The following is a 27955-nucleotide window of genomic DNA, read 5'->3' on the forward strand; positions in this document are numbered from 1 at the left end:
GATAGAATTCCCCACTGAAATAAATTGTTTGGGACTGGAGCTTTCTTTTCTGGAGGATATGTTTCTTCAATGAGCCTTAGCTATCTTACAAAAAAAAAAAATTTTAAGTTAATATTGTTGAATATATAGACCTAAAGTTGGTGGTAGTATTTTCTAATGATCCTGTGGTATTTTCTAATGTCTGCATTGATATCCCCTCCTTCACCTCTGATGTTGTTGATTTGTCTGTTCTCTATTTCCCTAGTCAGTGAGCTAGAGGCTTACTAGTTTATCAATCTGAAAGCATTTTTTTAATCCTCACCCAAGGAGTGAGGATATTTTTCCATTGATTTTTTTTTAGCGAGAGTGGAAGGAGAAGAGAGAGAAGCATCGATGTGAGAGAGACACATCAATTGGTTGCCTCCCACATGCGCCCTGACAGGGGGGTGAGGATCGAACCCACGTACGTGCCCTTTACCAGGAATCAAACCCAGGACCCTCTGGTGCAGCGGTCGTCAACCAGCAGGCCGCGGACCACTGGTGGTCTGTGAAGTCCGAAAGGTTGGCAACTGCTGCTCTGGTGCTCAGGCCAGCACTCTAACCACTGAACACACCAGCCAGGGCTGAAAGCATTTTTAATGCACTCAAGATAGCTATGCTAGAAATTTTTTCTTACTCAACACTGGATAACAGTGACTGATTTTTAATTAAGGATCAGCTTTGCTTTCTTTTCATCAATGTCATCATATTCATATAATTAGTCCTTCATTCTGTATAATCCTTGGACACTAGGAGCTGAATTTATGAAAAATTATATTGGTTTACATGGAATAAAGATTTAATTCAGGGGGCCTAAGACTTAAGTCCTTCTCTTCTCTGGACAGAACTGTAGGTTCATTTAAGTCTTTATTGTGGCCTAAGCCCAGAGTGGGGTTTAGGTATTTGCTGGTCAAACTGAGGAGAAATCTCTAACCTCGTACTGTTTAAAATGGTGCTTCCTGGGCCTTTTTACAGGACCTATTAAATAAAAATTGAAAGTGTGGTCCTGAATCTGCATCTTCAGCAAATAAACCAGGTGACTCTTACAGTGAAACTATAGAACCATTAGTCTAATCTCACAAAGGGAAAGAGAGAAAAAGGTTTTTAAACTTTATTCTCTTTTGAGGAGAATAGTTCTAATAATGCCCTATTATCAGTATTACTAATTTAATATTACATTCTTTTTCAGTTTTTTCTCACAACACTTGCAACACCATGTGTCTGCCCAACTTTACCTATTTCATAATTAACAAAAGAAATTCCAGTTAGAACAGCCTCCTCCATCACTATAGTTAGAGCCGTGCCATTAATACCAAACAATGCCACTTCTCTCCACTAATATGTATTCTAGTTTAAATGTAATATTTTAAATCCCCTATTATGTTTAAGTTGCATCAAATTAAGTTAAGCATAAAAGCAACATGCCAAACCAAATCATAGCAGAGGATTACACGAACAAGCACTGTTAATGACAGATGCTTTCTGTATTCTATCAAATAATTAGGTGTTTTTTTAAAAAAAAATCAGTGTTTATGGGCACATAATTAAATGCCACTTAGAAAATCCTTAACTTAAGAGCCAAGCCATTGGCTTATTTAAATGTAGGTATATTTGAGAGTTTTCATGGTAAGGTCACCACTGGAGAAGTTGTGCTAGTTAAACTGAATAGTTATACAACTGGCCTAACCAGTACCATTAAGGATTTCTAAATGTATTATATTATGTACACAGTATAATTAGCCATGCTAATATTATAAATACCAAACTACAGGCAAGATTAGTTAAAAACTAGGCAAAAACCTGAGCATCCTACCTACCTTCACTTTCTATACATTCACAGCATCAATTCTTTTTTTTCAAACAACTCTTCCACCAAATTCTGCTTTCTACCAACTCTGATGCCTCCCTGCCACCCATTAAAATGAGCAGCATTAAAGACAGTGCTGGCTCCTGTGATATATATTCATCACTGATGGCATTCTCAAGGCTAAACCTAGATGTCAAAGTTCTCTCCAGACATGCTGCTCATTGGCAAGCACGTTGCTCTTAACCCAGCATGTGAAACCCTTCCTCTTGGTCATCTTCCCTCTCAGAAAGTTTGCTGAAGGGAATTGGGAGCCAGAGCACTCACCAGTAAACAGCCTTCCTGCTGTTAAGTCTAGCATACAGATATGACGATGAGGATGTGAAGATGAAACCCTGTTGAGTGACCATGTACAAAGGAGTCACATGACGGTGAAGTCTGTTTGTGATAAACCTATTGTCTACACAGATGTATTCTGTAGGTTTTTTGTTTTGTTTTTTGGCCACTATCTACAGCAAACACTTCAGAGCAGTAACCGTTTCCAGTCTAGAATCCCTGATCGAGAGTCAGGAGTGGTCTTCCGTGCTGCTGCTGAATGACCTGCTCCGGATGTGATTTCTCAGTTGCTCTATGAGTTCAGGGTTCTGCTGCTGTATCTGCTGAGCAAACTGCTGTCCCCTGGAAGTGAAAGGGCAAAGTGGTGTGAATTAGGGAATTCCCAGTCACACAATACCCATAAACATGGACTGCAAAGGATGTGGGTGCTACTCAAAGGGAAGTTCTAGAAAGACAAGTTTTAGAATCACAACTGTAGTATCTGCAAGTTTACCATTGCCTCCATATAGCATTATTAAAAGGCATTGTTCTTTATAGGAAGCAAAACACCCAAGCCAAAAAGGTCCTGGATTGGGGGAATACACCCCCCTCTAGTGCCTAACCATGAATAAACAAAGGGTCCAAAAGTATGTGCTTTTATTGTGTGTGCTCAAACATATTACAAGGTATTTGCTCTTGTAGTCAAGTCTTCCCTATGACAGGATGGTACACCCATGTGGGGATGTGTATAGAAGTCACTGAATAGAACTAATTTTTAAAAAGTTACAGAAATTTAATACGATTCCTGATGTGTGACCCGCAATTGGGAGCATTAGACATTGCTATAATCATGCCACTTAAAGATCATTCTGAAAATGCAATGTTGCAAATGGGGCAACATGGCCATGACTACAAAACAGTAATTGATACTTGTGGCTTCGGGTAAAATCTGCAGTGACGGCATCACACAGATTCAAGGAGCAGGCTATTTTAAGCACTTGGTGGAAGTGAAGAAACGAGGTGATGCAAGAAGTTCCTCTAGTGATGACATGCACTGAAGAGTTTGGATAAAATTCTGTCCTAGATTGGCTGAACATTGATATATATGTAAAATTTGATTTTTAAATATATATGTTTACCTAAGTCAATGCAGATTTTGAGTAGCTACTTGACTTCCATCTCCATCCTTGAGTAGCTATTCAAATATGCTGAAAAACGTTTTCTTGAGTGGATTCCTGCCCTTCAGTCTGAAAATCCCAACTTATGAACTACTTTTAAATTTAATAACTAGTGAGGCCACTGATACTAACAGTAAATGATAAAAATTCAAAAGGAAAGCCTCTGCCTCCACCAGCTTCTCAGTGGTTAGAGCATCAGCCCAAGGACCAAAGGGTTGTGGGTTTGATCCCCAGTCAAGGACACAAGTCTGTTACAGTCTTGATTCCCGGCCGAGGTCAGGCTGCATGCGGAAGGCATCTAATCAACATTGGTGTTTCTCTCTCTCCCTCCTCCCTCGCTTCCACTCTCTCTAAAAATCAATGGAAAAATGTCTTAGGGAGAGGATTAGAAAAAAAAGTCCTGATCCCCTCACTTTAGAGACAAACTATAAAACATAAAGTACTTTTAAAAACTTTCTAACTACAAAAAAACTGAAAGACAAACACTTTTTTACTATTTCTATTTCAAGTAACACTTACGCTTGGATGAGGCTAGACAGGTCAGTTAGGCCCCCAACTCCAGCAGCAGGTCCCCCAATGGCATTTGTCATCATTCCTGACATTCTAGAGTAGGCAAGAGGTAAATCACTGGGTTGGCATATAGTCTTAACAAGGAGGATACTGGCCAAGGAAAAGAATTAAATATACCCACCAAACTTTTTAAACAGGGGCCAGTTCACTGTCCCTCAGACCGTTGGAGGGCCGGACTATAGTTTAAAAAAAAACTATGAACAAATTCCTATGCACACTGCACATATCTTATTTTGAAGTAAAAAAACAAAACGGGAACAAATACAATATTTGTATTTACATGTGGCCCGCGGGCTGTAGTTTGAGGACCCCTGATGTAAGCATTAGGCTAAATGTGTGTGACTTTAAGTGCCAATTACTGGCAGTCTCGGTAGTTTTTTTCATTTGGGAGCTAATGTGCCCAAATTAGGAGCTTGCAAGTAGAAGGGGGAAATGTAGTATGCTCGTTCTATATACTCACAGCTGTTGAACTTGAGGATTCTGCATTAAACTTGCTGCCTGGAATTCAAAAATGGCATCGCCCATTAAAGATAGTTAATATTTAGGGATCTTTAACAAAGATTTCTTTTTAGAAAAACAAAAATGAAAGCTAAACCATGTGTGTACTAACATTCTGTAAAGTTTTAGTGTGCTATATAAAGTGAATCTACACTAATAAAAGAGAAAAATGGTAATTGGCGTACGGCGATACCGTTTTCATTGGCTAATCAGGGCTATATGCAAATTAACTGCCAACTAAGATTGGCAGTTAACTGCCAACTAAGATTGGCAGTTAACTGCCAACTAAGATTGGCAGTTAACTGCCAACAAGATGGCGGCTAATTTGCATATGTAGGCACAATGCAGGGAGGCGAAAGGGAAAGCAGGAAGAAGCCCCCTGCCACTGACAGTGATCGGAAACCCAGGGGGGAGCTAAGAGCTGGGGGGCCCTGTGGCCGCCTTTGCCCTGCCCCCCAGCCATGATCAGAGAATCAGGCGCCTTTGCCGCCCTGGCCAGTGATAGCAGGAAGTAGGGGTGGAGCCAGCGATGGGAGCTGGGCACGGTCGAAGCTGGCAGTCCCAGGAGCTAGGGGTCCCTTGCCTGGGCCTAAAGCGAAGCCCACGATCGCGGCGCCCCCCACTGCTACTGCAGGTCCCCGCTGCCCGGGCCGGAAGCCTAGGCCAGAGGCGTTAGGCCTGGGCAGGGGCGGAGCCTGCAACCGTGGGGAGCTGGGGGTCCCCTGCCCAGGCCTGACACCTCTGCCGGAGGCCTCAGGCCTGGTCAAGGGGCCGATCCGGTGATTGGTGATCGGAGGGTGATGAGGGTCAACTCCTCTGGCTGAGGCATCAGGCCTGGGTGGGGGGCGGAGCCGGGGATTGGGGGGATATGATGGTCCCCTTGCCCAGGCCTGAAGCCTGGGTCAGAGGCGTCAGGCTTGGGCGGGGGGTGGAGCAAGCGATCAGTGGGAGATGGGGGTCCCCTGCCCAGGCATGATTCCTGGGCCAGAGGCCTCAGGCCTGGGCGGGGACCAGAGCCAGTGATCGGGGGGAGATGGGGGTCCCCTGTCCAAGCCTGACACCTCTGGCGTAGGCGTCAGGCCTGGGCAAGGGGCCGATCAGGCGATCGGAGGGTGATGGGGGTCAACGCCTGAGAGCTCCCAGTATGTGAGAGGGGGCAGGCTGGGCTGAGGGACACTCTCCCCCCACCACCACCACCCAGTGCACGAATTTCGTGCACCGGGCCCCTAGTGGGAATATAAAAAAGGTACTAGAAAATGATGGCATTTAAAATAGTTTGCAAAGGTAGAGAGACTACAAACATGATAAACTACAGATATTAACTTATTACTACTGATAAGATCAATAATGCCAAATGGAGAAATAGGAACTTGAAAAGTATAAAGCATCTCCTACACTGGAGAGGCTTCACTTCAAAAGAGTACTGTAAGACATGTGACCTGATTCCATGGGCTTAATAGCTTCCACTCTTGCCATGCTAAGGGGGAGGGGAGTTGTATTTATACAAACATATACATTAAAACTACATTTTGAAAGCATAAACAATTTTTTTGCCTCAAATTTTTAGTCAACAATATTCATGTAAATTTTTAATTGAGCCTAAATCTGTGTAGACAGTAGTAACTCCAATGGCTGTCCCCCCAAATCCTCTTTTAATCTCTATCAACCTGACCCTTTTTAGAATGTCACACAAAGTGTTTTTAAGCTCCACCTTCTGCACCTCCTGTATGATAGTCTCACACGTCACTTCAAGCATCTTGAGGGATAAGCTGAATTGGAAACTGAAATCCATTTTCACATCCTATTACAATAGCATAACCTGAGACCTAGATATGAGTAACAATGCTCAAAAATGTCACAAAACCTATAAAGAGACATACATTTACTAGTTAGGTAGCAAGACCATCTTAAATTTGGCCCCAATCCTGAGACTCAAGAGTTATTGAATTACTTGCAAGTCACTTCAACAGTATTTTTCTGGTAATAAAAGCAAGTGGTGGCTTTCCCAACACCTCATTTAGGATCAGTGATTAAAAGACAACTACTGTCTACAAAGACTTCAACTAACAATTTTAAACTACCAATTGCTACAAACCTACCAATTGTTCAAAAGGACTTTTTTATCTCACTAGGAATGCGCCATCTGTATTTCAATTCAGCTGAAGATGTAGTGGATGCAAGACATTTTTTGAAGGAAACAAAGAAGTATTACTGCCTTCAAGGGGCATAGCATCTGGTAGTCTAGTTCTCAGCCAGAAGTATACAGTCACCCAGGGAGCTTTATATACCCAGGTAACATCCTTGATGCACTAAACCAGAGTTTATATATACCAGAGCATGTGTGTTTTCAAAAAGATCTATAAGTAATATTGTTGGTTTGAAGAATGGAGTTTATATATGAACTAGAAGCCCAGTGCATGAAATTCATGCATGGGGAGGGACGGGGGTCCCTCAGCCCGGCCTGCACCCTCTCGCAATCTAGGACTGCTGGCTCCTAACTGCTTGTCTGCCTGCCTGCCTGATCGCCCCTAACCGCCTCTACCTCAGCCCCTGCTGCTGGGGCTTTGTCCGGAAGGACATCCAGAAGGTTGTTCGGCTGTCTGGTCTAATTAGCATATTACGCTTTTATTATTATAGGTTATACTAAAAAGTCAAATTAAAATAGAAAGGAAGCAGACAATGTTGAAAGGAGAGCATAGGGAACCACAATAACCAAATCCTCAGAACTCAGTTACTAGATATCTTCCTAGGGCCATTTTCTTGTAAGAGTGGTCTTCACCCTTTTGTAAATTTGCAGATCCATGTGCCAATCTAATGAAAAATATGGTTCTCACCCTAAAAAAATGCACATAGCCACCTGTACACAAGTTTTCATATACAATTTCAGGGAATCCATTGGTTTCCTGAAGTCTATCCATGACTTTCTCACAAACAGATACACAGGCAGGTTTAAAATCTCAGCCAGAGCATTACATCACTGTCCTATTACCACCACCACCTCCGCCGCTACAAAAGCTCCCTTATTTGTTTCTAAAATGTGTTAGAACTATACTGCTTCATGAAAAACAGAGCCAGCAAAGCAGAAAGGGAAATATACTTACCATACTAATGAAGGCTGGATTATTTATTAAGCTAGTCATGTCAAAGCTCAATCCAGTTCCTGTCTGTAAAAGAATTATATATGAGGATTATTCTAACCACTACAATCTGATTACAGTAAATTGTGAATGACAGAAAATATTTCACTCATTCAGCATTAATAACTTACAGGACTGGATACCTCTCTTAACTTCTGTTCTGCTATTTTCAGATTTGACTTATAGGAATCATTTTCAGGGTCAAGATCTAATGCCTTTTGATAACTTGTAACTGCTTCTTCAAATTTATTCATGGCAGTGAGGGCCAGCCTGAAAAGAATAAAGTATATGGGTATAAAATATATAGTTAAAGAATGTCAAGATATCACAAACGTAGTCAAACAGCTGTCTTGGTATTCAACTAGAATCCAAATTACACTTAATTTATTCATTATACTATGGTTCACAGGAGTATCCTTAAAATTCCTTCTATTTCCAAGATTCTGTAAGTCTGGATTCTCCATTCTGCTTGCTGACAATCTTGGCTAGCTTATATTAACCATGAACTTAATGCTTAGGAATGAACCTTACCTACCCCCTTCCATATGTGAAATAACTTGCTTTATGAATGATTAAACTCCACATAGATGTGAGCTAACTAACCGTCCTGTGGTCATGTAACTCCATGGTGTTAAACTCATTTTAGGACTCTGAACTAGATTTGTGCTTCAGAAATCTCTTCCTATGTTCTAGCAGAGACAGAGTCACAATAAATATCAATTCACCTTAAAAAATAAAAATAGGCTGTGGGGCACTCCTGAACAAGATATGTTAGTTGTTAGATAAAATTAGCATCCTTTACAACTTAAGACATTATAACCCCAGTCACAGATTTAGTTATTTAATTTTTGTTTTCCTCCACCTAGTTAGAATGTATTTATTGGAAAACTACTTCAGAACTAAACAATAATGGTATAAATGGAGATATAGTATTGAGGTTTTTGTTTTTAACAAACCAAGTCAGCTGGCTTACCTCACAGACTTCCAACCTGGATAAAATACTGTGCCTAACCACAGAAAAATTCTCAGACCCTAATTAGTTTTCTACCAGCCAACCTGAAAGATGCTTCATCAAAGTCCTCAGTTAATCAACAGTCAATAAATATTTACTGAAGCCCTACTGTGCACCAGACACTATTTTATAATCCACAATGAAAGAAGGTGAAGTTCTTGAATTTAAGAAAATGTCATTCTACCTAGGGAAAGCAAACAATAAATATGCAAAGAAAAAAGAGTAATATTAAGAAAATGAATAGGGCAGCTGCTCAGAGGCAGCCACACTAAGAAGACCTGAGTGATGAGAAGAAAGCAGGCATATGAAGATCAGGGAGCAGCATGCTAAACAGAAACAGCAGTGGACACAAGGCCTGGGAACCAAGCCAGCGAGTGAGGTATGCTCCAGGAACAGGACAAAGGCGGACGAGGAGAGAGCACAGAAAGCAGGGTGGAAAGAGGTGATGTCAGGGAGTAATCAGGTGCCAGATAATATGGAACTAGGGTTTGGAGTCTGGGTTTTATTCTAGTTGCCGTGGAGCAACATGATCTGATTTATGCTTTGGAAAGCTCTCTCTGGCTTTTTTGCAGAGGATCAGCATGGGGTGTTAGTTGGGGGGGATGGGGGAGGAGAGAAACCAGTTAGGAAGCTGCTGTGGTAGCCCAGGTAAGAGATATCAATTTGGACTAGTGTTATAAACAAGGTAGCAATCAATGCTTCAATTTAAGATATGTGTATGTGGAAACTAGAATTAACAGGACTTGCTGATAGATGTGTCAAGTATAATAAGAATAAAGGATGACTCCTATGCTTGACCCAAGCACTGGTAGGTGAATGATGGTAATATTTCCTGAAATGGGAAAGATTAAAGAAGGGAATAAGAGTCCTGTTTGGGACATGTTAAATTTAAAATGCCTATCTATAATAATAAAAGCATAATATGCTATTTAGACTGGACAGCCAAATGACCTTCTGGACATCATTCCAGACATCTTTTGGCAGGGGCTGAGGCAGAGGCAGTTAGGGATGATCAGGCAGGCAGGCGAGTGGTTAGGGGTGATGAGGCAGGCAGGCAGAGGCAGTTAGGAGCGATCAGGCAGGCGAGTGGTTACGGGGATTAGGCAGGCAGGTGAGTGGTTAGGGGGGATCAGGCAGGCAGGTGAGCTGTCAGGGGTGATCAGGCAGGCGAGGGGTTAGGAGCCAGCAGTCCCAGATTTCAAAAGGGATGTCTGACTGCTGATTAGCCCCTGAGGGGTTCTAGATTGCAAGAGGTTGCAGGCCAGGCTGAGGGAGTCCACTCCCCCCTCGCCCCCCCCCCCCCCCGCACAAATTTCGTCCACCAGCCCTCTAGTTAAACATATAAACAGATGAAAAGAAGTTAATATGATATGGAATTCAGACATATAACTTAAAATATACAGTAAATTAAGAGATCCATCAACATATGGAGTTGATTCTCATTATTCAGAGTAGTTATGCTTTATAAAGTCCCCACAGACACTGATTTAAGAAATACTAAACAATCATTCCTAGGGGAAATACAGGGTTAAGTTCCTGTGAGGTTTTGGTCACAACATTCTCATCAAATGTTCGATACATGATCTTCTTTTATATGTGATTCTGCTTAAAGAAACCTTATTTAGTATATATTATTAATTCATTAGCATCATACTGACAGCCAACAGCACTAACTCATGCCTGAACAAAACTTATCTAGCGCGTATGTTTTCTGAAAGGCACATTGCAGCCTTCTTGCACTTAGGAACCCTTTTCAACACTTCAGTCTATGTTTGGGTCCATTGTAAACAGGGAAATCAACAACAAAAGACACAAAAATGCAAAAAATATAGCATTAAGTAAACTGCAAAGAGGACACTTGTTTACAGCATGCGCATTCAAACAAAAAGGCAGAGTATGGCCTATGCACCTCAGCGGAGACCTTGCACATCAGGTGACTCAAATTTTTCACCCCACGGAATGAACACAAAAGCACAGTGACTTGATTTTGGGGTTATCAAATTTTTTTTAGCAAGTAGGTGAATTCATAAATACAGAACCCATGAATAATTAATATAGACTTTAAGTGGAATTTAAAGGCATCAGTATGAAAACAGAAGAGAGAATAGACAGACAAGAGCCTCAGAAGAGAGGACAGAGCTCTGAAGGGCACCATTAGAGTTGGTAGGAAAGGAAGATGCAGGAAGGGAGACTGGGAAAGAACAGTAAAGTAGAAGGAAAACCAACATGTGTGGCGTCACAGAAACCTAGAGTATGAAGGGTTTCAAAATAAGCTAATCATGCAACATACTAAAAGGTGGATAGGGGAGGACACAGAGTTGCCCTTTGGCCTCAGCACAATATGAACAATTGGTCACCTTGAATAGAGCTCTCAGTTGAGTGATATAGACAAATGCCCCATCAGAATGAGCTGAAGAGAAAACAAGAGATGAGGAAGATGAGGCAGGAAGTGCAGACTGCTATCAGGGGCTTTGTAGAGAAAGGAACTGACAAATGACGTAGCTGTGTGCAAGGATGGTTCCAATGGATGATTCTCTGACGATTTCACATGCAGTTATCGCTGTTACAGACAGGAAAACTAGTGCTGCCACAGATAAAGCAGATGATTACAAATGTAAAGCCCCAGAGAAGGTACAAAGCGATGAGATCTAAAGCATGCATGAAGGCACCCGTCTTAGATAAGAACCCTTCCATTGTAACAGGAGAAAAGGCAGTCTGTGTAGATAAAAAATGCAGGTAGATCAGTGGATTTGGCAGCAGGAAGAAGAGCTATTTTTCTTCTAAATGCACCCATTTTCTCAATGAAGTATAAAGTAATATCATCAGCTAAGAGTACCATGGAGGATGGAGAGAAAATTTGAAGAGAGAAGAGTAGGTGTAAAGCACTCAACTCAGAGTGGTAAGGTGCGCTTAGAAGGAAGTATCTATTAGGACTGTCTGCCCCAAAATACTGGGTGCTCATGAGATCTGTGTCTTCAACATGAAGTGAGTCGACTCATTATGGTTATATGATTTTCTCCACCAACCAACCATTCTTCATACATCTTCAATCATCTCTCGCCCAAGTCACAGAAACTGCAGTCATTTCCTCACTCAGTGTTATATTTATCTTCTTGTAAGCTGAGAAGATGCAATATTAAGCAGGAAATTCAAAATCAAGCCAGTAAGAACAGCATATCTGACACAACTTGGTGCTACTTTGAACGTTCTCCCAGAACTTACCCCATTCTCCCATAGGCCTTGCTGTACTTTGAATCAATTGCTATTGCCTTTTCACAATCCTTTATTGCATCTGTGTAGTGACCTAATTTACTCTGAGCAGCAGCCCTAAGGGAAAAAGAAGAGATTTTTTTGTTATAAGCATCCTTCAAGACACTAATTTAGATTTTCAGATGCTAATACAACATTTTCCTTGTCCCAATTTGTATATCACTCCCAGGAAACATCTATATCAAACTGTCTTAAGAAAATTCCATAATCAAATGAAAAAACACGCAGAAACAAAATTCAGAGAAATTATGAAAGTTGCCTTTCACTGTTCCCTTTGCTATAGAAAAGACAAAATATGCAAGCCATACAACTGATCTACCTACTTATTGCCTTTTTAATTTGCCCAAACAGAAAACTGAGAATGCTAGGACATTTGGGATTACTAAGAAGGCATACAGAGTGACTGACTGCTGTGAATGGCTATTCAGAGTGTTGTGCTGTTAAATGATCACTATACTAGCAACATTAAGATCACTGGACAAGTCTAAATTGAAAATCCCAATTTAACCATGTGCCTAAGTCTGGCTGTAAAATAAGGATGGCAATGTATTCCATCTACTTAGATGGAACATGTATTCCAGAACAATTAAGGATTTTTTAATCCCAGTTTATCTCTAGCAGACTTTCTGGAATAAAGTCTGGGACCTGACAATGTAACGAAGCCCCACACTACCCCTCCACACAATCCTGAGAGTGAGCAGCTCTGTTTCCCTAATGGAGCACTGGCTTCAGTCCTCCGGGCCATAATAAACAGGTAGCATGTCTGTTCAACATGCATGTCCTTCAAACTGGAAAGTTCCCAAATGTCTCCTGTCCTGCATCCCACTTCCACCCCATTCATTCTCCAGACTATTTCTACTTTATTCATTCAACTAATATCTTTATTGAGGGCTCACTAAGGCACAGACACTTTTCTAGGCATAATAGATAGAGCAGTAATTAAAATAATACTCCTGCCCTCAATCATGCTTAGATCTCTGGGTTGAGTCCAATTCCCTGTCAACCTTTCTTCTTACAGTATGCTTGAGACCGTTACTTCTAAAACTAAGATTATAAAATTGTGGGGGAGAGAATAAACAGTCTCCTTTGCTTCAGTTAAAAAAAATTACGTGTGAAAATACAGAATTCAACAAACCTGTTTTGTTAGGTAATGTGGAAAAGAGGTATAGCTATTTGACTGAATACTTGATGCAAACTAATAGTGTGACAAGGATGACCATTAAAAGAAGAGATATAAAGTGTATCACTTTCACATAATTAGAAAGAAAGAAAATGAAGTAAAAATAACTCAGTCAACACAATAACACACACACACACACACACACCAAAGGGGGGGTAAGAAAAGAAGTCAAAAAAATAAGATAGCAGAAAACAATTGAAACACATAAGTAATCACAAAGTTACCTAGATGAAAATAGGATTCTCAAATTGTATACTTTAGAAATCACTTAAAACATAATCAGCCCAGCCAGCATGGCTCAGTGGCTGAACATCAACCTATGAACCAAGAGGTCAGTTTGATTCCTGGTCAGGGTTGCAGGCTCAATCCCCAGTGTAGGGCTTGAGGGGGCAGCCAATCAATGATTCTCTCTCGTCAGTGATGTTCCTATCTCTCTCTGCCTTTCCCTTCCTCTCTGAAATCTATAAAAAAATATTTTTAAAAAAACACATAATCACACATAAGTTGAAGTTTAAAGAAGATAGAAAAAGAAAATCAGGCAAACTGAAAACCTAGCAAAAGAAAACTGGTATAGAAACAATACCAGACATAAGGCAAAGAGCATCATTAAGGATAGAGTCATTATTTATTGATCATCCTATAGAGGATTGGTGGGAACAGGTTAGATGGGATAGAAATGGGAATGAGACATCAGAAAGGATGAAAAAGAAACCTTCATACTGAATAAAACAGAAACAAATTATTCTAACTGGATATTTAGAAAAAGAATTCAAGTAACGTTCAATCACAGTACTTTGAGTGTATATCCTTTAGTGAGATATATTCTAAGGACAAAAATAATTTCAAAGAAATTCTGACGTTTACTTAGACTTACTAGTGTTGTAGTATTGGTGTAATACCAACTGAAGGATAGAGCTGATGAGTAAAGATACTGATGAGGTGGAAAACAGGGTTTTTGTTCGGGAGAAGAGAGATACAAATGTAAAATGGGAGAAGTAAGGGAGATCTCTGTGACACTGAAATGTAAATTGAAGTTATCTGTGTAAATTGATGACTTTAAAAAAAAAACCTTCATATTTCATAGCTCTGTCCACTGAAAGGACCTAGAAGCAATAACATTTCAGTAGCAATGGTCACCTCTTACAACCAGGTCTTGTTTTCTAAACACCATTCTCTGTTAAAAGGAACAGGGGCTACTTGTAGAAATAGCTGAGCTCACATCTAGGGCAGTTTAAAGGAGCTCCCACTAGCCAAATATGGGAGAAAATAACAATTATGATGATTTATTATAACACACCAATTAGTGAATTTTTAAAAATTCACAAGTCTATAATTATGCTCAGAAAGTTAGGGGAGGGGAATGAGAAAGAAAGTGGAAAGGGGAGAAAGGTTAAGGAAGCTCTTCTTTATAGACATATATGAGGAAATAGTATATATACACACACATATATAAAACATGCTGCCATGTGACTGCTTCACATTAGAAGTCTTCAAGTTGAGGCAATTCTCCCTTCTAACATTCACCGGATCAATTCAACTCAAACTTGTGTTGAACATCTATAACATGTTAAACCCTGAACTCAAAACCAGGCAGATATACAGAAATGGAGAAAATATATCTCTGTCTTCCACTCTTTCCCTGTTTAATAGAGAAACAGACATGTAAATAAATAAATAGTATGAGGAATACAATGGAAGTATCAAAGTAAGAGACAACAGGGAAAGGTGTGGTTAACCCTACGCAGAGCTGTCTCCTGGAACGAACGTGACAGCAGAGTTCTTGTCTGTGCTAGCCAGTGCAGTAACGCCTAGCCACACGTGACGAAAGAGTACTTAAGCTAGTGCAATTTTATTTTATTAATTTTTACTTTGTTATTTTATTAATTTTAATTAATTTACATTTGGAACAGCTGCACGTGGTTAGGAGCTACCATACTGGACAGCACCCCTCCATTGGATGTGGCAGGAAAGGGCGTAGGGGCATGGTCAGGAGGTTGCGGACAGAAGAAATTAAGAAAGTCTTCCCAAGAGAAGCAATCCCTACCAGGGTCTTGAAGGATGACTAGCAGTTGACCAATCAGATAAGGCAGGAAATATTCTAGGCAGAAGAAGGAGTACATAAAAGCATGGAGAGATGTCCTAACATGGTATGTGTTTAGTCAGTAAATTTCACAGAGAGTAGAGAGAAGAGGAACAGGAGAGGAAGAAAAGTAGAGCTAATAAAGCTAAAAGAAAAAAAGAGCCCAGATTATAAAAGATCTTATGTATCATGCTGAGGAGCTTAAATTCAATCATGAAAGTATTTACAACTAGTGAACAGAAAGGAAGAATTAGATGATTAACTTCACATTTTAGAAAGATCCTTTGGGCAGAAGACGGGAGTGAGGAGTGCAAGTTGAAACTGTAAACCACTAGTCTAGCAAAAGTTAATCGCCTGGACTAAGGAGCAGTGATGGAAAAGGAGGAGGGAACAAATGAGCTATTGGGGAGGTAAAAGGGAAACAGCAGAAGACGCCCCGATTGCTGGCCTTAGATACTGATAATGAAACAAGGACTAACGCCGTAAGAGTCAGACCCAGAAAGGAGAGTGGGTGGAAGAGAGAAGAGGATGACTTTCAATCTTGATAGCTTTAGCTTCAGATCACCCACTGCAAGCTAGGATGAAAGCAGATTTGTGCAGCTCACAAAAGGAAGACCTCTGAGGCCGGAAAAGGGAATAGGAGTCAGGCTACATCTGAATCTCTTGTGAGATGAAGCCAAACATGCCAGTGTCTGAACTGAATAACAATGTGGTCTGGGCTGTCTGCCCCTGCTGTCTGGTTATCAGGGCATAACTAATGAAATTCCAGCATAACACTACAGTCAGTCACCATGTTTGCAGGCAACCTTGCTTTCTTTAGCTTGTTAGAGCAAGAGCATGAGTTATTTGCACTCTATTTTTATGAAAAATAAGGCAGAAAAATCACAGGTACCTTACATTTCCCATACTACAGAGGAGGGCAAATGTAGGCTTACAGTTGTTTGTATGGAAAATAATACAATAATTAATAAGTAGCAATACCAGAATAAACTCTGTGTTTTGGGTACTCACAACTGTAAACCTACTTTCCCCACCCTGTATTTATTATGCATAAATAAATTATACCAAAAACCTGTTCCTACAACTAGGAATTAGATTGTTTCTGAAGCATATATTGAAAGCCTAGACAGTGATGGCGAACCTATGACACGCGTGTCAGAGGTGACATGCGAACTCATTTTTTTTTGGTTGATTTCTGTTTGTTAAATGGCATTTAAATATATAAAATAAATATAAAAAATATAAGTCTTTGTTTTACTATGGTTGCAAATATCAAAAAATTTCTATATGTGACATGGCACCAGAGTTAAGTTAGGGTTTTTCAAAATGCTGACACGCCGAGCTCAAAAGGTTCGCCATCACTGGCCTAGGACTATGCTAGGGACTTTATATTACTACTCCTCACAACTACTATTATCTCTATTTTACAAGGAAATGAGGCTCAAAAAGGTTAAGTGGCTGCCCAAGGTCACGTAGCTAGTAAGTGGCCAAACTGAGATTCAACTCCAAATTTAACAATCCAAGTACAAATCCTAGTGAACCTAATGACTACAAGGTGCTTAAACTCTGTTATAAAAAGTTTCAGATTGGTTAAAACGGTCATACCAGTATAGTAGCACAAGCTGCATGCAGCTATACAAAATTAAATTAATTAACTAAACATTAAAAATTTAGTTTCTCAATTGCACTAGCCACATTATGAGTACTCAAGAGCAACTCTTGCTAGTGGCTACTGTATTGGACAATGCAGATAGAGAACACTGTCATCATTGCAGAAACTTCTATTGGGACTTCGATATTTAAAACAGAATAACTTAGTGCAGGGAATTCATTACACGGCTGATATAAGAGCTGAGGTACCAAACAGGAGGCTGTGCAGCAATCCGGAGACCAGCAGTAACAGGAAGCCGTTACTTCCTGAAACAGAGGATGAACGGCAGAGCCCATAAACCCAACATCACCTGCTAAAAGCTGGGATAGCAGGGACCCTGGGTGGGAGCTAGACATGAGGATGAGAAGCAGCCCCTGCTGGATAAACACCCTGATGTCAAAAGAGGGGAAGAAATACCACAACTTCTCCCTTCCTTCTGCCCTCCAGGCTCCTGCCAACACCTCCCATAGCTGAACCCAGCCCAAACTCAGGGAACAAAGGAGCCTGAAAAAGGCAGCCTATAGGAGACAGGCTCTGTTTAAAAGGCAGAACAAGGAAAGAAAGAAAGAAGTGTAAGGGCACACAGGTAAGGTGTGGCACAGGTACAAAAAGATCATTTAGATTAAAAAGGAAACCACAAATGGCCAACGTTTGAAAAATGTCCAACCTCAGCAATAATTAAATATAAATTAAAACAATTACTGTGAAAATAACAATATTAAATAACAATAAAGGTGTAGTAAAAACATGTACACTCATACAATCCTAGGAGAGGAAATTAATTTTCAGAATATTTTCAAAGAAATTGGAATAACTTTGTAATTTGCATCAACAATTTTTAAATGTTCATGTTGTTAGACCTCCTGAGTGAATTTTCAAGGATAAGTCCAAAGTCTAAAAAAAAAATAATAATTTCAGAAAGATGTTCATTGTAGCTTTATAATATTGGGGGACAGGAAAGAACCGCAGTGTCTCCCAGTAGGTCAACAGTTAAGTAAATTAAGATACATTATCCATTTAGTAAAAGAATACAGTGTTTGCCACCACAATGATAGGTGCTATAAATATAAAAAAGATAAAGAGGTAATAATACACTAATTTATGTCAACTTAAATAATATTTATGACGGATTTCAATAAAAGAATAATGATCTGCCTAGTGAATAAAGCTGAATCTAAAATTGATAACACATCAAACAAAATATGCCAAGAGGTTAGTAACAGAGGTTGCTTTAATGGAAAGTGTATGAGTTTGGGGTTTGTTATTTTCCTTCTTTATCCATAAATTTTATAGTTTTCCTTCAGAGCTATTAATGCAAATGCTTTAGAGCTGTAAGCCTGTCACAATTATGCCAGTTTACCTGTTGCAGTAATAAACCGCATTATTTGGATCCAGTTCTATTGCCTGTGTGTAACAATCCACTGCAGCAGAATAATTTTCTTCTTTCATGTGGTTATTGCCTAAAATAAAGTAATCAGTAGGTACAGTAAGACAATATACGGGAAAATGTAAAGTCTGAAAGATAAATTTTAATCACAGAAACTCCAATAATATGAAAGTGATCGACATGATTTTTCAGTAACATAGGAGATAAATTTTATATTGTACAATGGAGTTGATATGCCTCAGTCTTTGGTGTGTTTGAATGATTTCAACAACGTGGAGTCTTAATAAAATTAATATTTGTACCGGTATATCTTATAAAATTTAGGCTTCAATAAGTGAGTAAATGCAACAATTATGATTACCTCATGGAAAAAATTAATATATTCCCACCTTCCTTATCTTCATCTCTTCCCTTCCTTTAGAGCCACCCCATCTTAATGCAGCACCCTCCTCAACTGTCACCTCAATCTAGACCTGGCCTTCTGCTCCTTCCCTGTCAAAACGTCCATCTGCTGAGCAGCCAAGCCCTCACCACCGCTGTGTGGGTAAGCTGTAAGGCTAATCATGCTAATATGTTACTGGCAGATAATACTTTTGTATGCTATCTCCTCCAGACACAGATTCTTTTGAAAAGGAGCTTATTAGACATGAATTGCTAGAAAGACAAAATTTCAGATACATGGCTAGCCCACAGGGTACTGATTTTCAGGAAGAACATCTGCAGATACACCAGGAATAATTTAGCTAGGTTAACAATGGAATTTCTTGTGGCTATCTTTTGTATTCCATTAAAGAGAAAAAAGATCTGATTCTTAAAAAATTAAAAATTTTAAAGCACTAGGAGAAAGGATTTGCATCCCAAAAGGCTCTATTATTCCTCCACCTGTCTCTAAACCAGAAGTTCTCCTACGAGGTTTGTTTTGTCATAGACCATTAGCTAATTAATGGGAGAAGGATGAGTGGATTTTTGTTTGTTTTTTTGTTCTTTGCAGGGACAGAAACAGGAAGATTAAATTAAATGCAGGTAGACAAAAGCACTTAAAATCATAAAAAGTTACTGCAAATTAAGTCAGAAGTGAATACAGAGTGGCTGTTAATGGGTGCACAGTTTCTTTGGAGGGCAATAAAAATGTTCTATAATTATGGTGATGGCTACACAAGTCTGTGAATCTGCTAGAAACCAATGAATTTATATACTTTAAAGGAGTAAATTGCAATGGTATGTGAATTATAGCTCAATAAGGCTTTTTTTAAAGTTAAGAAAATTAATTTTCTCCCCACGCACAAAAAGAAATGAATATAATGCTTTTAAAGCAGCTAAGAAGAATACACAGCTTTTATGATTAAGTAAGACGTCAACTACATTAGCTGAGGTACTAAAACAAACTTGCTTCTTCCATGTAAAAGATTTACGTTTTCTGAGTTATTTGGATGTCCTTGTTTCCATTGGAACTTTTTGTCTTGGGATGGTGTTTTATTATCATTACATTATTATTATTATTAAAACCTATTGTATGTCTTTTCCTCTAAACCACCTCAAATGTATAGATACAGTAATATACATAGACTACATGTATAAATACATTTATACACATTGATGAAAAAGCTTCAAGTTACAAAATATGTAATATGCAAAACTTAAGACACAAATGATGAATTTTGTGAAGATAAATATAACTAAGCATTGCACAGCACTTTATAGTTACATGGCCCTCTCCTATAAAATTGTCTCCTTTAATGACCAAAACAACCCTATCAAATATGCCAATATTTCTGTGATGTGTCAGGGAATAACAACAAAGAACTCTTCTTAATTTCATCTGTTCTTTCTGTCGCTCTTCAGAAGCAAAGCACACAAAAATAATTGAAAGCAATTTTCAGGAAGGTACTAGTTGGCTAGAAGAAAAATTTCAAAAAACTCAAAAACACTAAATATACAAAAGTTAAAATAATACTGACAATTATCTTCATCTCTTTGATTAAGCATAAAGAAGAACTTGGGATCATAGAGTACACACAAAGACAGTTACAAGTGATGACCCTTAAGTTATTTGTTTTGCATGTTTTATACACAACAGATCTGGTTCTCTTGAGAAAAGCCACAAACCTTTCTATACTTTTAGATTTCTTCTCTATCACTTTCATTTCTCTTTCACAGTATAAACCAGAATCTTATCCATTGATAGAGTCACATTATCCAGAGTTTCAGAAAGTTTTACCAAATAAATAATTTTTCTATGAAATATTTACCTTCATCTTTTAATTGGTCAGCTTTTCCCACATCTCCAGGTACTGAGTTTGAGAGAGGCTGAATGTCATTCTGAAATAAATAAAAATTTAATATACTTCCACTTAGCTACATTAGGAGTCATCCAATAGAACAATAAGTAATGTAATAATGGACTGATTTACCCATTTCACAGTAAATCATCTGCAATTCCACACCATGAAATCTAACACCTAAATGATAGTGTTAGCAAGAACAGGGGAAAGCCTTTACTTTTATTAGGAGAAAGAATATGTGGAATTTTTCTAGAAGATAATGGGCAACTGTGACTCAAAATTTTGTTTTTTACTTGCTTTCCCTATACCCAGAAATCCTACTTCATGGACATAAAATGGAATCAGTATATGAACAATAGGAATAGAAATATGTTCAAGGGATTGCTTATATTAGTGAAAATTTTGAAATATAATATTTAATATCCTAAAAGATATCTTAGTAAGCCAAATTCACAGTTTACCAACAAAAACATTTACTATAAGATCCTATTATTTAAATGTGTGCACACACATACACACAGTCTGAAAAACAAAGCCTGGAAGGGCACACACGAAAGGTTAACAGCTGTAATCTTTGGAGATAAAAGTTTCAGTCTCTTCTTTATGTCTTTCCATACTGTCCAACTTTTTTTAAAACAATGAGTATATATTAATTTTACCATAAGATAAAAACAGTATAAAATCCCTGTTTTTTAGCACCTACTATCATCGTCAAACTCCCTTTGCATTAAAAAGATTTAAAGCAAAGGCACTTATGAACTAAATGAAAATTTGCAAATATCTTGAGTGACATTGGAAACACACACATTTTCCATTTTTAAATGATTCAGGTTTTCTCCCCAGTTCCCCATTCTGTACTGAAGATTGAGCACAGAGCTAGAAAAACAAAAGTTCATGAGGCACCAAAATGTAATGAAAAAATGGGACGTCACTGTGGGCCTCAAAGTCACTAAACTTAAACTTTTTCAGACAATTTTATGGCCCATGTTTCCTGAAGAGGCCAGAAACCAGAGACACTGTTAGAAGGAGGAATCAGAAAAAGTGGGTTTCAATCTTAGTTTTGCACATTGACCCTGAACCTTTCCCTGTTTTATTTTATTTATTATTTTACCTTTCCCTGTTTTAAAGAGCCCATCAATGGCCAAACTTGCTTCCATCTGCTTCAAAATGATGATTCAATTTCTGATGAATCTATTTCTATGTGGTTACTTCCTAAACATTAAACCTTTTGTTTTCAACTTATAATCCATGTCTTAGGAGAATGTCAATTCAGATGTCAGAAATCTAAAAATGCTCTGATACTGTAAAGGACTTAAAAAGTCAACTAAGATGTATTAAATATAAAAGAAGGCGAGAGGATGAGAATAACTACTAATATGAAAATCTAAAGCACATTAAAAGAATTATGCTTTAGGTCACAAGTCATATCCATGTGGACTGTCTTATATCCAGAAAGAAGTTAGTTACTTATAGGCCTGATCCCTCAAATGTGAACAAATCCAACATAATACTATAGTCGAACTTAACTCAGATACTAATGAGAAGACAATGACAGCTTACCTTACAGAAGGAATTTGTGAACATTTCTGTCAGAGGCTGTGAAACTGCTAGATGTGTATCTTCTGGGCTGATTTTAAAAACTGTCTCCAAGCACTGAATTGCAACTTGAGACAAATTTTAACAGTGAAAAAAAAAAAGTTAGCAAACTAAAAAAGAAACAATCTTTTTCTTTTTCTTTTTCTTTTTTTTTTGTAGAAATCTTCTGCATTCTATTTGCCATCTGTGGTAATTCAGCCTTTATGATCACAGAACATAAGGTTGAGCTGAATAGAGATTTCTGTTTATAGACCAGCAATTGAGGGAAGACAACTTGATTTCTTATTCCTCACTTAAGAAAAACGTTACTTAGAGTATAATTCTCCATATATCTATTACATCATATTTTGTTGAAGCAAGTCATTATCTGCTTTTGGTGTATAACTCAGGTACGGACTGGGTGGGGAGACATGGTGGGCACTTATACTAGAAAGGAAGTCTGTTGTTGTATGACAAGACACCGTAAACAACATTTGTAAAGGATGTGGACTTAATGCTGTGGGCAAATGGAGAACTATTAGAGAATTTAGTTAGGAGAATAACATAACTGGATTTGTGTTCAGAACTGAAGTCTGGTAGGAAGGTTGATAATGGATTAGAGAGGGAAGGAAGCTAAGAGAAAAAATGAAAGCAAAAAACCAGTGGGTTCCCACTTAAATGGTCTAAACAATTCAGGGGTCTGAACTAGGGCAGTAACAGTGAAGAAAGCATATCCTGTCCTCTCTACAAGTACCCATTGAGAGGAATGGAGGCAGATTCTTATCCTTCTAGTGCTCTTGTTTAAAAAGGAATGCTCTCCTGGCTTAACAAGATAAGAATGTGGCCAAAATGTCAAGTGTACTTCCAGACAGTGTGGAATAGATTCACTTAGATTTGTGCATGACTTTTAAATGATACGTTATGTATTAACTGTGGTCCTGAGAAAATTATCTATCAAGAAAAAAGCATTACTACTTTTACTACCCACAGAAACAATCTCCTTAGAAAAGGGACTGAATAAGGAAGTTATAAGTTACCAACTACAAAATGTCAAAGTGTCTTTTAGATAGAAAATACTAGTAATCTACTGTTTACCTATCCCCCAATCCCCCCCTCCCCCCCGCCTTTTTACTTCTGCCAAGCAGTTGTTCTTTTTTTTGTTTGTTTTAAAGAGAGGAAAGGAGAGAGAGAAAGACAGAGAAACAGAGACATCGATTTATTATTTATACATTCATGGGGTGATTCTTGTATGTGCCCTGAGTGGGGATGGAACCCACAACCTTGGCATATTGGGACCACGTTCTAACCAACTGAGCTACTTGGCCAGGACCCAAGCAGTTGTTCTTACACTTCAATTGTACTTGCACTAAAAACATTGGGCCATGCCCTGGCCTATTTGGCTCAGTGATTAGAGCATGAGCCCTCTTACCAAAGGGTCTTGGGTTAGATTCCCAGTCAAGGCACATGTAAGAGGGAACCAATCAATGTGTCTCTCTCACATCTCTCTCTCTCTCTCTCTCTCTCTCTCTCTCTCTCTCTCTCTCTCTCTGTCTCTTATGATCATGAATTTGAAGTGGGACTAGTCAGCAAGGTTGTATTTTGCTCCATCTATATACATTCAGATGGATATGAGAAAGAGTAGATGAAGAACTGGATTTAAACAAGGTTGGATTTTGCAAGGAAGGGAGGGATATACAAGAGTGTGATTATAATGATCAACTATGGAATTTAAATTGGGTAAGAAGAGGGATGTGAAAAGGTAAGGGGTCAAGAGATTGGAGGCCTTGGTAAGGCAGAAGAATTGTTTGGGGAGGGATTCAAGAGGGAATGAGCTGGCAAGACAAGCAATCATGGTCAAATAAAATTATTAAGATAGTGATTATGGAGGGAATGCCAAGGTGGTGAAGTTCAGGGAAGAGTTCCTCAGCCTTGGCACTACTGACATTTTGAACTAGATAATTCTTTGTTGTTGGAGGCCATCCTGTGCATTGCAGCAGCATCCAGGGCCTCTATCCACTCAGTGCCAGTAATACCAGCTCCGCAGTTGTGACAGTAAAAAATATCTCCAGACATTGTAAAATCACCGAGTTGAGGACTACTGGTCGAGGGTCTGACCAAGGGAGTGAGTGGTTGGAATCATATCACCGGAGGGAAGAAGGTCAAGAAACTGAGAGCCAAGGGAATTGCAAGAATCAGCTGTGAGTATATTGCAAATGCCAAGAATGAAGACAGGAGTAGTGCTAGAGAGAGTGACAGTGAGCAGGAGCCACAACCCTCAAAACGTGAAGTAGTTGTCAGGAGATGGCAACCATTAGGAGGAGTGGGTGACAAACTAAGGAAAGGTTCAAAGCCAAGAATATACCAGCTCATTGTGGTGGTAAAGCTGGTACCAGAACTTAAGCTTCTTTTCTAAGGCTTTTTTAAATGTCTAGAAGGTGGGCAGACATCTCCACATGATCTCATATTCAATAAAATTAGACTCACAGAATCAAAAATAGGGGTTGGTCAAAAACAATTGGCACCATTTCTGGGTGCCATGTATAAGAAACAGCTGAAGGCACATAATTTTGGCTGAACACCATTCTAAAAATAGGATACAACATCTTGTTTTTTTGTGTGTGTTTTTAAACTGAATTTTCCTTCTGGCCCTTAAAAGTATGATACTGCCTTTGATTAGAGAAGAAACATCTTTTAGTAAATGACTGCATTTACCTGTTTGCTACAGAACAGCCATAACCAACACCCTCCTTAGGTAACCAGTCACCTTCCCTTCACATACTCTAACCAACCTTAATATTAAATGGACTGATTGCAACGTTCTCCAACTGTGTCACCTGCTTCCCTCACTGCCACCTGGAAAAACATCATCCCACCGACTGCAAGCAGTTTTAGAGCAAAGGCCCAATTTTCATCCCCACCTCCTAAACGCATATTCACAAGGGAAGGGCTTGTTAAAATTAATAGATGTGTCCCCTTCATAGGAGAAACAGCTTCAAGATGGGAAATTCAAATTGTACTGTTATTTATGTTCTCCCAAATGCACTGTCTCATTGCAATAATTAAGTCTCTAGGCCATAAGGAAGCTGGACTCATTGACCCTCCACAAGCCCATGTGCAGAATTCTGCCTTGTTATGGTTATACTAAATGTACATTGATAATGGAGAAACATGAAGCAGAAAAGATGCTGTCAGGAAGCATGTGATGCTATCCTGCAAGTCCTGCTCAACTGAACAGATTACCGAATCTACTATTTAAAGCTCACAGAGAACAAGGGTGCAGTCCTCTCATCCCAAGTCCCCAAATAGGAAGTTGTGAGAGAATAATATGATATAATTATTAGACTTTTACATGGTGCTTTCATAATGACTAAGGTATTTTCATTGATTCTCAACTCAATGCTTTCCTATTAAGAAGATACAGCAAGATCTTCGGAGGAGGAACCAGGATTTAAATCTCAGCTCTGCTACGTGTTAGCTGTGTTCTGTTATATCTGGCTTCATTTATTTATCTGTTAATTGGGGATAATACTAATTTAGCAGGCACTGTGAAGAAAAATTCCCTACAATAGGAATAGCATAGTTCTGACATATAATAGCTGTTCAGTAAATAAACAATAGTCCTCTTATCTTGTTAATTAAAACAAACAACTCAGAAAATGGAAACTCATGATTACCTTAGGTTAGGTCTCTCCTCTGGAAAGGTAACAAACTATTTTGATTTTGTTATAATACGTCATAAAGCCAGGCTTACAGCTATTTTAGTTTGTATTTATAATTATAATACAAATGAACATAAAAACAGCTGCCTACCTTCCAAACTTTCTTGTTCATCTGAAGTATAAGCATCCATCTGACTTTGTTCCCGTAAGAAACGTATAACTGCATAAACTAGGTGCTTGATAGATGACATTTTTTAAGTTTCAGTACTTTTCCTTGTTAAGAAAAAGGAAAACACTGAACTAAGATATTTTAAAGAATCAGCCAGAAAGGTTATAAACGGCAAAGGTTATAAATGACACTGAAAGTAAAAAGCAACAACTAAAATCTGTATTACCTTCACTCCTTTCTGTTTTTAAAGAGTCAGGTGAGCATAAAGTGTTCTTATGGTCATGCATTATATATTTTCATTTATATCTTGCAAAAGCATAAACCTCGCAAAAGAAAGTTCTTCTCAAAACATGTATAACATCAAGCTTTGACTCTCACTGAATATCTCACTATATCTTACCAGTATGCATGGTACAGATAGGAATAAGGATTGGGGTAGAGCTACAGGGGTAGAAATCCCCCCAAAGGCCTCAGGACTAAGTGGAGGGAGATTTCATACTGCTGACTCAGAAGCTGATCCACGCTAAGCATCTTCCTCTATTCCATGAGATTTTAAAAATGTATACATAATTTACACTCCGCCTACTTTTGTAGGCTGGGACAGGTATTTGATGAAGTATAATGAGAGGTTTTCAATCACTGAGTGCCATTCTTAATAAAAAATGGCATTCGTATTTAATCACCAGACATGTCAGGAAATCGTTGCCGAAGTCGATGGATACTATACACCGACCAGAGCTCTCTGCAGTAGCTGTGCTCTCGTGGACAAGCTGGAAGCTCTGGGTCATGTTCATTCACATGGAATACTATCGCATCCAAACAGTGGCGCAGGGCCAGCCGGCATTAATGGCTTATTTCCACTAAATCGCATCGTCCATCTGCTCCCCGGTCCCTAATTCAAAGCCAGGGTGTGGTACCCACCGCTAGGATGTTTATTATTTGTGTGCTTGTTTTAAAAGCGAGCCCCGCCTCTAGGCCTTGGGGTTGCAAGTACTAAAAAAGGCCCCAGGGCAGAAGATGAGAAAAGAATGGGGGGGGGGGTGCAGAGGGGAATGGAAATGTCCAACCTCTTCCAGGCTTCTCATTCTCCCCAGAGCACGGGCACCTCCTCCTTCCTCCCTTCGGTACCCGGCCCGCCTCCGCCCTGACCGATGTTGCAGGGTGCGCGGTGCAGGCCCCGTCCGGGCGGCGGGAGACGCACCCTTCCCAGACAGAAGCCCCTTACCCGAAGGAGGATGCGAGACCGTGGCAGCGGGCCCGCGGCGTCCGTCAGCGGGTCCGTCCGCCCCTCGTCCTCGGGGCTTGACCTGGCTCCCGATCGCAGCTCTGCCAGCGGCAGCCCCAACTTCCCCGCCGCCCAGGCCCCCGCCGCCCACCAGGATGTGCGCCCACCAGGATGCGCGCCGTGCTCCGAGCTGCTGGGTCTCACCAGAACCGCCCCTGGGGCGGCGCAGGACGCGCGGGGCGGGGCGAGGGCGGGGCTGGAGTGGGCGCCGGCGTGGGGCTGCCGCACGTGGGAGGCCGGGCCGGACCTGCCGCTGCCTCCTCCGCCGCCGTTTTCTCTTCCGCTAGGCCGCCTCCCGGCTCCCCGGCGCCCCGCCTCTCCCACCCCCAAACCGGAGGACGACGCGCCCGCCGCCGCCGCCGCCTCTCGGCGCTCCCATGATCGTCCAGTGCCTTTCGGCTGTGCGAGGCCTCCACAGGTACCTCCGGTGCGCGTGGTAACCTTGACCGTGGGCAGGGCGGGGTCTTGTGCCCTGGCCGAGGGGGCGCCCGGCCCAGCGTTTTCCGACCGCACCCCTACGACGCTCCTCGGACCCCCCGCCCCCTCCCCGCGACCCACTCGGTCTACCCTGGGGACACCTGGGGCCAGGAGGTGAGGGCCACCTTTCCTTCCTCCGCCCCCTCGGGAGGCCATCCATTCCCCTTTGTTTGGAGCTGCCTCCGCTGCAGTCCGCAAGGCTGGCCCAGCCTCGGCTCCAAATGAGTGCAGTAAGATGGTCCGGATGAGAAAATCATTTGACTTTCGCCCCCACCCAGAAGTGCAGACCCGTCTTTAAAAGTGCCGCAGCTGTAGACTCAGGAAAAGCAATTTTCATTTGCCCCACCACACACACTTAGCATGCAAATCATGTAACGTCCACACAAGATGAAACCGCTGTGGTTTTGC

At 40.2% G+C, this 27955-nt stretch overlaps 2 protein-coding genes across 8 annotated transcripts in view; one reads left to right on the forward strand and one right to left on the reverse strand.

Annotated features, from left to right (window-relative positions):
* SGTB (small glutamine rich tetratricopeptide repeat co-chaperone beta) lies at positions 1-27373 on the reverse strand. 4 transcript variants are annotated; one of them, XM_081089996.1, is made up of 11 exons: positions 27011-27373; positions 25768-25889; positions 21943-22046; positions 20350-20419; positions 18074-18173; positions 11755-11859; positions 7652-7790; positions 7485-7547; positions 4346-4383; positions 3835-3918; positions 1-2500 (listed from the first exon to the last, which is right to left on the reverse strand). In XM_081089996.1, the coding sequence occupies exons 2-11, from the start codon at positions 25865-25867 to the stop codon at positions 2389-2391; spliced, it is 915 nt and encodes a 304-aa protein (XP_080946122.1). In that variant the 5' UTR covers positions 25868-25889; positions 27011-27373; the 3' UTR covers positions 1-2388. The 4 variants fall into 4 exon arrangements, with proteins under 4 accessions (XP_080946122.1, XP_080946124.1, XP_080946125.1 ...); XM_081089998.1 differs by having other exon boundaries at positions 21943-22035; positions 27011-27232; XM_081089997.1 differs by having other exon boundaries at positions 154-2500; positions 7664-7790.
* The window catches only part of NLN (neurolysin), a 134393-nt gene continuing 133689 nt past the window's right edge, over positions 27252-27955 (forward strand). For 3 of the 4 annotated variants that reach the window (XM_081089981.1, XM_081089980.1, XM_081089978.1), the window contains exon 1: positions 27252-27488. In XM_081089981.1, the coding sequence (XP_080946107.1) occupies positions 27448-27488 (41 nt within the window). In that variant the 5' untranslated portion in view covers positions 27252-27447. Of the gene's footprint in view, positions 27498-27955 lie in introns of all 4 variants that reach the window. The other variant, XM_081089979.1, reaches the window with a different exon arrangement.

Source organism: Myotis nattereri, assembly GCF_964212035.1.
Source record: "Myotis nattereri genome assembly, chromosome: 4".
In the NCBI taxonomy this organism is placed as follows: domain Eukaryota; kingdom Metazoa; phylum Chordata; class Mammalia; order Chiroptera; family Vespertilionidae; genus Myotis; species Myotis nattereri.